The 14,266-nt window shown below is 41.1% G+C and overlaps 1 protein-coding gene and 1 long non-coding RNA gene across 2 annotated transcripts in view; one reads left to right on the top strand and one right to left on the bottom strand.

Annotated features, from left to right (window-relative positions):
• The window catches only part of COL5A2 (collagen type V alpha 2 chain), an 83,773-nt gene that overhangs the window by 3,565 nt on the left and 65,942 nt on the right, over positions 1–14,266 (top strand). The window contains exons 2-3 of the mRNA XM_049106354.1: positions 7,304–7,528; positions 10,095–10,108. Coding sequence (XP_048962311.1) covers positions 7,304–7,528; positions 10,095–10,108 — 239 coding nt within the window. The remainder of the gene's footprint in view (positions 1–7,303; positions 7,529–10,094; positions 10,109–14,266) is intronic.
• LOC118350109 (uncharacterized) lies at positions 228–3,269 on the bottom strand. The gene is made up of 2 exons (XR_004803339.2): positions 2,290–3,269; positions 228–575 (listed from the first exon to the last, which is right to left on the bottom strand). It is a non-coding gene; the product is annotated as an uncharacterized LOC118350109 (long non-coding RNA).

Here is a 14,266-nt window from a genome sequence, read left to right as displayed (position 1 = left end):
AATAAATAATTCAAAGTTTTTGAAAACCCTAAATCTTCCTATAGATACTTTAATAATGAGTGCTCTCTTCTTTTACATATATTCATAGCCACTATGTTTTTAGAAATTAACATATGAATTAAAAAACAGTGATAAAATTCAGTTTAAACAAAACCAAAAGGAATAATTTTGAATAGCTGTAAGTAACGTAAAGCTTCTTAAATTTAATAAAGCTTGTCATGCTCGTATTACTTCTACAAAAGGGTGTTTAATTTGGTCTCCATTCATGTACTTATTAAAGGAAATAACTTCTCAAAAGCACATAGATTTACGGGTCAAAATCATGGGTTCCATTTTTTGGTATTTTTCCTATCCCATCCTATGATAAGGAAATATCCCTAGTTGAATTCTGTGGCTTGCTAAAGAAACTTGCGAATCTTCCTTCTCAGTGTAGTAAAGGTATATAGGGAGAAAAAATTATCCTGTTGGTTGATCTCAGTCTCCTTCCTCTCTCCCTGTCCTTTGTCCTCCTCTCTTTCTTCCTCCTCCTCTTCCTTCTTTCTTTGCTTTTTGCTTTTCTTGTCTGTTGTTCCCCCCTACAAACACAGAAATTTCCAAATGAATAGTTTGGTTGTGCAAATAGAAAGTTATTAATATAACTTTTCAGTAAAGGTCTAGTTTCTGTTTCTTCTCCGGAACATTTCTATGGCATTTGGCTGGTGTTAAGATTCGGTGCATATTGGGGCTTGATCTCAAAACTGCAATAAATAAGGTGGCAGGTGTACAATCCTGGATGTGCATTATAGGAGGTAAAGTGAACGTGAAGATGAAGGGATGGATTTAGATTCTGAAATAATGGCTTTCGTCTTATTTTAAGTAATCTATTACCTGCCAAGTGATTGGCAGTGATTAGGGAATGCCAGAAAGAAGGGTAAAATCCATTTTCATTTCTGTTCTTTGGTGAAATCCCCTCCTAATTTGTAATTGCCACAAAATAGACATAAATCTAGGTAGATCAGGACAAAAGTGGGTATTATTATTAGTTCAAGTCTGTAAATATACCCATGTAGATAAAATTAGAAATGGTGCCTTCAGGATGAAAGCAGTCGGGCTCCCTTCCTGCAGAAGTGAACTCCCAAGGGAACAGTGCAGAGACACCACTTTAGGTCCCCCTTACACACTTCAAGTTTTTTAGGATTCCTAATAGTAAAATGAGTGGAACCAAAGAGCCATTGAGAACTGTGGAATGTTTAGTTGATTATAAAAGAAATTTTAGTCTTGTCAGGGCAAGAGCAGTGAGTAAAGAAGAATTCAATTAAGAATAAAGTAGAAGAAATAAACTGACTACGATGTCTGGATTTTGTCTAGAAGCCTGAATATTCCTCTTTCAGGGACTACAAGAAAAGAAAGCATAATTTAGCTGCAAAGAAATCATAAGATACTGAGTTGAAATCATTCTAAAACTGTTTCATCATATAGAGTATTTAATTTTATACCCATCTTTTGGTTTTGAGTGTAGTGGACACGTCGTCACACTTGTTTCAGTTGTACGTCATAGTGATTCAACACCTCTAGACCTTGTGCTATGCTCACCTCAAGTAGAGCTACCATCTGTCACTCACCTGAGAATATTCTCTTAAAATATATAAAGACAACTCTTTTTAGTTATAAAAATGAATAAATGTCTATGTCCTCTTCAGGACATAATATCTGGAATGAATAACATTAAAAATGACATTCCCACAAGGCCACATATTTAAAATCCCTGTAGTTATGGCCCACATTTGAATAGTAGTGAAAAATGAGGCTCTTAAAAAATTGTATAATATGCCCCGGATAAGAGCAAGTAATTTTATATATCCAATATGGTCTAGGTCTCTTCCTGATATTCTTATAATTGAATGTTCAGCAAGTGCATTCATCAAATACTTGTTGAGCATCTGCTTGATCCTGACACTATTAAAAGACACTGAGATATCTGGACAAACCAGAATAAATTATAACTGTCCTTCGGAAGCTATTGTCCTATCATGGGGAGACCAACAATAAACATGAATACAACAATATAGTAGAGTTCAAAGTGACAGGTATTAGATTAAAAGGAAAAAAAGCACAGTGACTGGAGGATTGAGAGTGACGAGTGTGAGAGTGTGTGTTGTGTGTGTGTGTGTGTGGCAATTTTCAGGTTTTCTGTCAGATGGTTAGAGTAGGTTTAAGGCAACAGGTGGCCTGTGAGCTAAGACTTGAAGGAACTGACAGAAATCTGGAATGCAGGCACCGACTATTGCTCAGAATTTGCTGCTTACTTACCTCCGGGATGTATAAAAGCCACGACACCACCCATCTGACAGGAAAATAGGCGGGTTTTCGGTTCTCCTTTACTTCAAACAGTGTCGCGCCGCAGAGAGCCGAGGTGGGCCCGCTTCATTCGGAGCCTTCGGTCCGGCCTGCGCGGGCGGACGCGCCTGGGGAAGGGCCCTGGGCTTGCTGCAGGGGTCGCCACGGAGATCTCCGCATCCGGTAGGCGGCGGGCTCGGCTTCAGCGGCGTCTACAGCTATTCACAGTTGGAGCCGCGTTTTCGGAGAAAAGAAACATCTGTGTCAAATGCATTAGCAGCCTGCGAGGCGCTTTTCCAGACACAATCGTCCGGGAGCGTTGCATGGGCGTCGTGCGTAATTTTAGCTTCACATTTTGGCCGCGATCCTTCAGATTTCCCAAGGATACATGGAAAGCAACTTAAGTAGTGCCTAACGTGAGAGATTTTCCTTTTTATTTTTTTTCCATTTTAACTGAAGCGAAAACAGCAGTTTTACCACGTAAGTGCGAAGCGTCTGCGCAGACTGAGAAGCGCGCGTGGCTGCCCGGGGACCGCGTGTGGCCGCAGCGCGCTCGGGGGCTCCGGCTCCGCCGCGGTGCCGCGGCCTCGTCCTCTCTTGAGCGCGAGGCCCTTCCTCAAGCCCGTCGTTACGCGGCCTCGGAGCACACAGGGCGACTGTCCCCGGTGACGCGGGACCGGGACCGGGACGGCAGCCTGAAGGCCCCGGGGCAGGCCGCGCATGCGCCACCGACCCTGCGGCGCTCCGCGTCGAGCTGCCGACCCGCCCCCAGGCTTCCTGCGCACCCGGCGGCTGCGAGGCGGGGTCAGGCGGGGTCAGGCGGGGTCGCTCGAGGGTCCCGAGCACCCTGCCCGCCTCGTCTCTTCCCCGGCGGACGGACAAGGCCCAGGAGCAGAGCAAGGCGGCAGCGCCGTGGAGCCTTCTGAGCCTGGAAAGGCCCGGATGTGCGGGGCGGCGGGGCCGGGGTGGGGGGGCCGCGGAGGCGCCCCGAGCGCGCGGCTTCACACCCGCAGCCAGACGGGCCCCGGCCCGGGGGGGGGGCCAGGCCAGCGGGCCAGGGAGGCCGGGCGCCGCCCTCCGTCGGGAGCGTCCGGGGCATGACGTCGCGGGCACGCGGAGGCCTGCGCACGGGGTCCCGGTGACCTGATCGCCCCCGTGCAAGACGCGGCTCCGGGGACGTGGAGGGCGCCCGTGTGCGCTGGGCTCCGTCCCCGCAGGGCCGCTTACCCCCGCAGCGCCGTCCACGCCGCCGTCGTCCCCGCCGTGACGTCATCCCCACGCCGCCGTCGTCCCCACGCCGCCGTAGCCCGCGGCTCCTCAGGACACAAGGCTGAGGACCCCCGGCGGAGGGGCCTGGTCGCCAGCCGCGCGCGTCCAGCCCAGACGAGCTCCGGCCGAGCGCTTGTGAGCGACAGACGCGCGGTTCCGGCGCCGCGTGGGCGCCCCTGCCCCGCGAGGAAGGCGCCCCTAGGAGCGACGGGGCCGCCCGGGCCGCGAGGAAGGCGCCCAGCCCCGTCCGCCCCAGGACCGCGTGGCCCGACGTGGCCGAGGGGAGGTTCTCCCGCGTCCGTGAGGAGGGAGCGGCTGCTGGGGCGCGAGCCTCCCGGGACCCCGCGCTCCCGAGGCTGCCCCGGGCGCAGGAGGCCAGGCCGCGCCGGGAACCCCCCGCGCCTCTGGCCTGCGCCCCGGGGGCGCCGTGTCCGCCTCCCCGGCCGCCGGCGCCCGCGCTGGGTCTCGCCGTCTGTCGGGACGCGTCCGTCTGTCCGTCCGCCCGCCGCGGGGGGGCCGTGTCCTTGGGGGGGCGCTCGGGGCCGCGGCCGGGGTCCACGCGGGGGACGGTGTGGCCTCCATCCTGACCCCGAAGGAGCCGCGGAAAGCGGGAGAACGTCCGCCAGACGCACGCGGGGCCGCACGGCCTCTTGGTTTTCCCGCGTATTTCTTTCTCTTTCTTTTTCTCTCTCTTTCTTTCTCTTCCTTCCTCCCTTCCTCTCTCTCTCCCTTTCTCTCTCCTCTCCTCTCCTTTCTTTTCCTTCCTTTCTTTTCCTTCCTTTCTCTTCTTTCTTTCTTTCTTTCTTTCTTTCTTTCTTTCTTTCTTTTTCTTTCTTTCTTTCTCTTTCTTTCTTTCTTTCTTTCTTTCTTTCTTCTTTCTTTCTTTTTCTTCTTTTCTTTTCTTTTCTTTTCTTTTTTTTCTTTCTTCCTTCCTTCCTTCCTTTCCTTCCTTTCCTTCCTTTCTTTCCTTTCTTTCCTTATTTATTCATGAGAGACAGAGAGGGAGAGGCAGGCTCTGTGCGGGGAGCCCCACGCGGGCCTCGATCCGGGGCCCCGGCGTCACGCCCCGGGTGTGCAGGGAGCAGCAGCCCCGGGACTCCGTGGACCTGCTTTAAGGCCAGTGGCGCTCGGTGTCTCCGTTGGGGTGTTTCTCCCTCAGCCACAACTTAAGGAACAGGGTGACTCTTCGTCTTTGCGTAACCAAACCGTCGGTGCACTGTAGGCTAAGCCCGTGCTTGCGGCGTTGTGTGCAGATGTTTACCGCGGAGCTTCGCTGTTTCAAACTGATTTTTCATCTAAAAGCAAACAGCTATTTGGCGTACAGGCTTCTTAACTTATTTCACGGCACGTTGAGACGTGGGTTCCATGCCTGCCTGGCTTCGAGCTCCCGGAATAGGACCCCCCGCGCACACAGTCCGTGTTGTGCTGCGATGAACCTCGCTGTTGAAGTGGATGCACGGGAGAAGCCCAGTGCCTTGGCATCTTCCTGGGCATGGCTGCGCCACACGGCTGTGTGGAAGGACCAGATCTGCGAAGCCCGGGGCAGGCAGAATGTTGGCCAACCAGAGCTTTTAGACTGAGGAACATGGGGAAAGGCTCAGTGGCTTTATCCTGAACTGAGATTTTTACCTGTAGTTCTGCGTTGGGTATACTTATGTGGCAGATGGTGAATTCTTTCTACCCTGATACTTGTACAGTGGCAGGGAGTTGCTACACTTATTGTGGGCATTTCACAGTGTATGTGATTCTCAGATCACTAGGTTGCACGCTTAAAAATATAATAGTGTATGTCAACTATACTTCAAGTAAACAAAGAAAAATATAATTTTTTTTAAAGATTATTTATTCATAGAGAGAGAGAGACAGGCAGAGACACAGGCAGAGGGAGAAGCAGGCCTCAGGCAGAGAGCCTGACGTGGGACTGGATCCCGGGTCTCCAGGATCAGGCCCTGGGCTGAAGGCGGCACTAAATCGCTGAGCCACCCAGGCTGCCCTAAATTCTTTTATAAACTAATCACAAATGCATTTTTTTAAAAAATCTTTAGCTTTACTTTTGTAGGGTACAAAGTCAGGGCCAGGGCATGTAAGTTCATGAACCATGATTTAGATTCATTCATTCATTCACTCATTCATATCTGTCCTTTGAACAACTGCTTGTGGAATGTTGGCTCTCTGCAAGGTATGGAGTCAAACTTTAGAAATACCACGATGAACAAGAAAAACTAGCCCTTATCTTCATGGAATTTACTGGCTAGTGAAGGAGATAAGAAAATAAAAATAGTAAACTGATACTACTTGTGGTAGATTTGATCAGCGCAGTGATTTTTGCCTATTTGTTCACATTTTATTTATTTATTTATTTATTTATTTATTTATTTATTTATTTAGTGTTGACATTTTAGAACTGGTTAATTAGCTGGTGTAGAAAACGAGATGGATGGATGGATGGATGGATGGATGGACGAGTTCTGTGAGTCACACCAGTTGGATAAAGAAAGTCTACTCTTGTAGAGCGGGCAGAGAATTGTGGGGGCAAGTGACAAGCAAACCATAATAGTGACTTCGAATAAGTAGTTTGGAGGGTTCTAAAGAAATTAAGTAAGCAAGGATGATATGATCCACATTGTGTTTCAAGGTACTATAGTTTTTTTTTTCTTAAAAGTCACAAAATTAAAGAGGTTTTATATATGTAAGTGTGTGTGTGTTTTATAGTAATTGTCTAACAATCGTTATTGTTTTGTGTATAAATATGTGCATATTTTTTCCAAATCTGCATTACATTTTTATTTATTTATTTATTTATTTATTTATTTATTTATTTATTTATTTTTTTTTTTTTTTACATTTTTATTTAAATGTAGAAAAGTATTTGGCAGATGCAATAGCTTATACTGTTGTGGTCATGACTTTCCTGAACTAATTTTGGTGCAAAGATAATGCTTTGCTTTTCCTTTGTGGTTTACTAAGCACCTTTAGTTTAGCAAATATATTCCATGAAATGAGACACTGTTATCCTTTCCTACCTTATGTTTAGAACTAATTTTTAAAACCCCACACACTGTTTTAAAAGTGTTTCTTTATGGTAAAAGAATATATATCATCTTCTCTTGTTGTGGGATCCACTAAAGTTTCTAATGAGCTGAAAATCACAACAAGACTCACCAGACCTGGAAATGATATATTCCCTTGTGATCCATCCTTTCAAGTGTTGTTTTTTTTTTTTTAAGATTTATTTATTTATTCATGATAGAGAGAGAGAGAGGCTCCATGCTGGGAGCCTGACGAGGGACTCCAGGATCACGCCCTGGGCCAAAGGCAGGCGCTAAACCGCTGAGCCACCCAGGGATCCCCCCAAGTGGTTTTTTGAATCTCTTCTTACTGACTTTCCTATGTTTGGTTATTTAAACCTTCACAAATGAAATCTTTGGGAAGGATTACCTGATTAAGTATGTCTACTTTGAATCACTTTTTTTCCTTCCCCTGTCAAGCTAGAATACAAATATTATAGTCATTTCATTGTGAATTACATATTTCTCAATATGAAAGGACGAATGAAGTAAGTTCCTCCATGTTTTGCCTCCTTGGTGGGTTACTGCTTAGCCTAAAACTTTTTGAACCCACAGGATGACTCGCCTTCTTAAATATTTCCCAGATTCCAAAATTTCAGAAGATTACTGACCTCCTTGTCCCTCTCTCCCTCTTTTTCTTCTTATTCTAGAAGGATATGGTGAAGAAATCGCCTGCACTCAGAATGGTCAGATGTACTTAAACAGAGACATTTGGAAACCTGCCCCTTGCCAGATCTGTGTCTGTGACAATGGAGCCATCCTCTGTGACAAGATACAGTGCCAGGATGTCCTTGAATGTGCTGACCCTGTAACTCCCCCTGGAGAATGCTGTCCTGTCTGCCCACATACAACTGGAGGTAGCAATACCAACTTTGGTAAGAATGCTCAAGGCCAACTCAGAGTTGATCCAGTGACTCATCTTTATAATTGCAGTGGTTTTTGCTCTCAGAATTCAGCAACCAAAAAGAATAATTAAACCACTAGTCAATGGTGTTTGGGGTTAATGGTTTTGTTCACCCACTTTATCTAACACTAGGGAGAGGAGAGAATAATTTCCTGTTCTCTTAAAAACCAGGGGAATTTTGGGCTGAATTTTGTGTGGTTATGTCTAATTTAAGTTAAGAATTTCTTGTAGTCATTTTCCATGGTTCTTTGTTACCCTGCCCATGCTGGATGCCTCCAAAATATTTGTTGGTATTCTGTGAGGTCATTTATTGTCTAAGAGGAGATCTAGAAAGCCCATTTGTCTTCTCTGGAGCCAAGTTTGCTCTTGGGAATGGAATAATTATTTCTAATATAATTTAATGCCAGAGCACCCTCTGTTACATTAGTTCATAAATGCAGAATGTTTTTAATGATGGCTCAGAAAGACAAGAGAATGAGATGGATTTCCTGGAGAAAAGAATGATATAAATTGCTGGTTTTTAAACCTTTTTTTGAGACAAATGTCAACGTTTAATATAGACTATGTATTTGAATACATGTGTTAAAGAGACATATAAGAGGAACAAGTTCATTTTTATGTTTTAATGAACCAGGTAAGATTAATATTAAACTATTATTTGTTTCAGCAGTCATGAATGTTTTTGTAGCGCATGCATTGTTGTCAAGAGAGCGTTAAGGCTTTATTCCCCCAGCCCAAAATTCCATTGCAAATAACCATAAATACAATGAAGAATTCAACTGTATTTTCATGGAAGCACTAGATAGTAATTTACCAATTCTCCTCTTGGATATCATTCAAGAGTAATGGTGTGCCTTGAATAAATACGTAAACTCTAGTTTTAGGAATGTAAGCAGAAACATATAATAGGAAGAGTTAAAACTATGACACCTAAGGGCTACCCAAAGCTGATGCAACCTACAAAGAAGCTCTGGGAAAAAAGCAAAATTAAACCTGTGTGGATAAGTGAATAGTATGTTGGGACAGTGGGGGCAAATAAAAAAATAAAAAAAAACAACAAGTGACCTTTTGCAATAGCTGGGTTTGTGAAGTCCATTTTGTTCCAAAATGAATAATAAAAATAGAGCTAGCAACAATGTTGATGGCAAAGATAATCTAAGAAAAAAGGGAAGGTGTTAGCTACATTTACAAAATTAAGAACACACTGGTAAATATATTACCACAGAACTGATAAAAATTATGACCATTTTACCACAAACTAAATAAAACTTAGTGGAGTTTATTAAGAAAGGCCTACATTAGAAATATAAAATAATTAACAATGAGGAAAGAAGCAGAGGGAAAACCAAAAACCATCATGGGGAAATGAAAATGACAGAGGAAGAAGCGCAGGAAAAATCAATATTGCCATTAAAAGAAAAAATTATCTTAACAGATCTATGAAAAAAGAGTACTTTTCTTTGTATTTGAAATAAAGATATTTGGCAAAAATAAATATTCTTGATAAAGATGCTCAATAACTTAGTACCAAATGATATTTCATTAACCCAGTAAAATATGTACATCTCAGCTTAAAAGCTTCATTATGTTTAGTACTAGAATTATTTTCTCTAAACTCAGAGATAGATTATGAATATCCATTATGACAACTACAGTTTAATATTATTGAATATACCTGAACAAAAAATTAGATAAAAAAAGAAATTAGAAGTATAAAAATTAGAAGAGAGGAGGTAAAATGATTTGTTGCAGAAAATATAACTGTGTACTTATAAAACTTAAAGGGAAAGTAGTTTTTTACTAAATAATTTAGTAAGATGCTGCAGTGTGAAATTAACAAACAAATTAACAGATTTACTATATACCAGCAATCAGCCCATAGAATAAATAATGGGAATAAAAAATATCTTATTTATAATAGCAACAGAATAAAATGGCTAAGAATAAACAATGTGAAATGTATAAGATCTACCTGAAAAAAATGGTTACCAAGTCAGATGACAACTCTAAAAAATGGAATGTCCCATTATGTTTTTGGTTAGGAAGACTCGTAATAGAAAAATCAGTAATAGTGGCCCCCTCCAGGGGATTGAAATGTGGGAAATAGGGGAAAGGGACAGGATAGAAGGATTTTTTTTCACTCTATAATTGTGTATCTTTAACGTATTTTGGGTTTTTAGGTATACAATTGAATAACCTCAAAAAAGTATAAAAAACAAAAAATATATTGAAGATTATTCATGACAAATTTAGTAGCTAATTTTATAATTTAATGAACTTTAAATGCTATATGAATGGTGTGAAGAATATTTGAATAATGTCAGAGTTTTCCAAAGAGATGTAATACTTTGCCTGTTACCAAAATATTGACCTAAAACAACTTTTGAGTTATCCCTACTGTTAATAGGGAAACCTGTTTAAGTTACATTCTGACATCCCAAAAACCTATTACTGAAAATAAGTATTTAGGAGATTCTCATTAACTGTTTCTTCTTAAAATAACATATTTAACATATTTATTCTTCCCTTTCTTACAGGTAGAGGAAGAAAGGTAAGTTTTACTTCGTATGGTTTTATTTTCAATACTGTCCACTCAGGACTGTGCTTTATGGTATTTGAAAGTCTTTTGTAAAGTACAAATTACCATACAAATATAAATATTTGAGCTACTTCACTTATAGATTACAGCTGCCTCTGTTTTATTCACTTTGTTAATTTTTGTTTATAGATGTTTCTTCTAGAAAGTTGTAAATCCCTTAGGGATTGAGACTGTGCCACATTAACCTTTGAATTACTTGCATTTATTGGGGTGCCACGGTGGCTCAGTCAGTTAAGCAATTGACTCTTGATTTCAGCTCACATCAGAGTCTCATGGTTGTGAGATGGAACCCGTGTGGGGCTTCACACTGGGTGTGGATCCTTATTAAGATTCTCCCTCTCACGCTGCCCTCCCCCCAAAAAAAAAACCCCAAAACCCCCAAATTACTTGCATTTATCACTGTGCTTAGTATATACCTTACACATATTAGAAGTTCAGTAATTGCTTAATTGAAGAAAGGATGGATGGAAAGAAGGAAGAAAGAGTGGGTGGGTGGGTGATGGTTGTATTTCAGTGGGGTTGTGGCCTCTCTTCTCTTGGTTCAGAAGTGAATATTCACTCAAAAGAAGTAATTGAACACTTTATCAAACACATAATCAGCTTCTCTTCTTTCCTCTTCCCCTACCTTAAGGAGCCTAAAATCTAGTCCCAGAAACAAGCCTTACATTCAAGAGGATGATGGTACAATTTAGCCAGAATCCTAAATATAACTGCCAATTTGGCCACTTCTCACCTGCATGTGGGTAATCTCTCCGAGTGAAGAGAGTTCCATTCCCTTGGCATTGTTCTCCGTTTTCTAGTTAATTCAAAAACAGTGGCATTTGCTTCAGTATTATCCAGATGGGATGGGCTTGGGGATCAGGAATGGAAATGGGCAGTCATCCTGAATTTCATGGCAGATTTGAGGCAGATGACCACTGACTTTAAGTTGTCTTAATTTTGCATACGGTGGAACTTCATTAAGGTGATAATCAGAGCATCAGATAAAGCAAAGCTATACCCTCATATTAAATGAAATGATGCTATCCTGGCTACTTCTACAGTTTTTGGTTAAAAGGGCAATACCATAAATTGTCTTATTTGGAATAAATATCAGTGAAGCTATTTAGATTTGGATATATGTCAAAAGAGTAGGTCTACAGATACCAGCCCATGTTTTATTTATATCTGAAATTAAACCTGAACTTTTCTAAAGGCAGTGTGGGACAGTTGGGGGAAGGACATGCTTAAAACAGCTGCCAACTTACCACATCCTATTATGTGCTACCATCGTCATGACTCGGTCATTTACTATCAGGTGCCGTCAGAACTATCAGAGCAGGGTACTGTAATAAAAATGTATTTTGTGCCTTGTTTATATGAATATTGATTTTATTTGTAATTCATTCGTTCATTCATGTCAACCTCCTAATAGTTACTGAGCCTTTGTTAAATCCCTGTATGAGGCAAATGATACAGATGATGCAATGGTGGGAAAAAACACTGTGACCGTCTCCACAGTAACGCCATCCTGTAAAAGTGGTGAGACATGTCCATGTGGCTTTAAGTGATGAGTAACAGACAAGAAGCAAAATTAAACTGTAATTCTCATCAGGTCTCAGATTTGGATCTCTGAATCAGATATGAGTATTTGAATTTTATGTTTCCCAGTGAGTACGAAAATCAAATTTGGCAGATGTTAGACAAATGATAATTCCATGTAAATTAATTTATTTATAGCCCATATTTTAAAAAGCAACAAATACTTACATTTGTGGCTTCTTTCCAAAATAAGAATCCTCATTGAATCATTAGAAACATTTATTATCAGAACCTGATAATGGATCACTCAATCCCCACATCAGGTATTGTGGAAAAATGAAAGTTCATAATGAGATATCAGAAACCTTACAATTTAGCTGACAAAGATACCAGCGAGTTCCATTCTCCTAAGCACAAAGAGCAAAGGCTGCATTTTAATTGCTGGTCTCTTAAAATGGAGATTTCCCGACCATTCTTAGTTGACTATTCCATTTTTCTCTTTTTGATTGAAATAATTTCTCTTCACTTTTTACTTGTTTTTCTAGATTTGTTCCAGAAAAGAACTTTTTTTTTTTTCTTTCTCCCAGCATTATTCTCATAAAGTCCTTTCGGTATTGGGTGCAGATTTATCTACCCTTTCTAAACAATTCAAATTCTTTCAGCATCTCAAAAAAAAGCTCTTACAGCTCTTAAAAGGTTAATTTTTTTTGATACTTTCAGGTTATTTTACAAATAGGAAGGGTCAGGCTGGAAGTTAGGAGACTTGGAAGTGCAGAAATAAGCCTGCTCTGTTTTCCTGCCCGTGTGTGATGATCCTCTTCTTCTAGACTGTAGGTTGTCTTTAGTCTCTTGTGTCCCACCTTGGACCTGCTCACGTAGCGCTCCAATCTGCTTCTGTAGAGCTATTTCTCACTGCCAGATTCTCTATTCCCGACTTCCTAACCTTAGCATTACAATCACCAGGTGCCTTCAGGATGTTACTCTGCCATAGAATCCATTATTAAGACCATTAGGATTGTAAAGTATTTTTTAAATTTCACCTTATAAAATTTTGTCAGATATGAGATACAACTGGAAGGATATAATTGAATTGTACCTTTCGGGAGTATGCTTAGGTGATCTAGATGAAAAACCTGATATTAAGGGATCTCTGGGTGGCTCAGCGGTTTAGCGCCTGCCTTCAGCCCAGGGCACGATCCTGGAGTCCCGAGGTCAAGTCCTGCGTCAGGCTCCTGGCATGGAGCCTGCTTCTCCCTCTGCCTGTCTCCTCTCTCTCTATCTCTAGCTCTAGCTCTAGCTCTAGCTCTAGCTCTAGCTCTAGCTCTAGCTCTATCATGAATAAATAAAATCTTTAAAAAAAAAACCTGAAATTACATATGATCTTTAACCCACAACTTCACTTTCTAGAGATACATCACAAGGTATTAACTAGAGATACTACACATATATTTATAACAAGGATATTCATTGTGCTGTTTTTTTACTTGTGAAAATGAAACTATAAGTAAAATACGGAGGCATTGATGAGGTACACCAAGTTCAGGTACATGCTGGGAAACTAAGAATACCAGCATGTTAAAAGTGGTTGTCTCCTGGGTGTGGAAATGTTGTTTCTTTTGTAAATTTCCTCTATTTTTAAAATTCCTCATTAACCCATATTATTTTTATGATCAGATAAAAGAGCAATGTATGTGAAAAGAGAAATAAAACTCATTACTCTCACTTTTTCTACATTTTGGATATCATTCTTCATGTATTCATACTCTTCAGTTGCCCAGTAAAAAGCATTATTAATGGAAATTAATATATTCAAGAATTTATTGAGGATTTCTGTGTGTCAAACTAAGGATGTAAAGTAGACTTGATCAGGACCTTGGTGGGACCAAAATCTGTTGAAAGACAAATTCCCAAATAATTAATGCATGTAAATATATGGTAAAATAGAGGTATATAAAGGTACAATTCATCCAATATTATCTATGTACTTGAAATCATGCTATGAGAACACAGTTTTTCAGAAACTGAAGTTCTGAGAATCCCATCTACAGCTGTTGCATTTGCTACATCTATCATAAAAGCCAATTAAACTGCCTGATGTTATATCCTTTAAGTCATTTTTGTTTCTGGTGTTATTTTTCTTTTCTAATTCAGTTAATATTTTTTCTAGATTTACCTCAGATAATGAGAATTGTCTAACCAATGTTATAATGTTATTTCCTTCTTTTTTTCTTTCTTTTGAAGATAAGCAAACTTATCTCGTTATTTCTCCAATTCTTCCATGAGTTTTAAAAAAGGTGGCAAGGGTTTTAGAAATGGCTGGCACCTGTAAATTACTAAAGACTGGGTGACGTGTAATAGGAATGTGAAAATTCAAACGTATCCAAATATTGGATTTTCTTTAGAGTTTTCCATCTTTGGATAGATTTCCTATGGTACTTTGATTTTACAACTTTTCAACACAGCTATCCTGGTCTAGTCAGTTACTAGGCTTATTCAATATAAAAACTAAAGCAAAGTAACTTGATGCTTTTCACACATTGGATGGATATTTTTGTGTCTTTCAGATGAGAAGTAATTTTTTTTATCAGC

This window comes from Canis lupus, chromosome 36, assembly GCF_003254725.2.
Source record: "Canis lupus dingo isolate Sandy chromosome 36, ASM325472v2, whole genome shotgun sequence".
NCBI lineage: Eukaryota > Metazoa > Chordata > Mammalia > Carnivora > Canidae > Canis > Canis lupus.
Note: the sequence above shows the minus strand (reverse complement) of the source record. Positions and strands in the feature narration are given on the sequence as shown.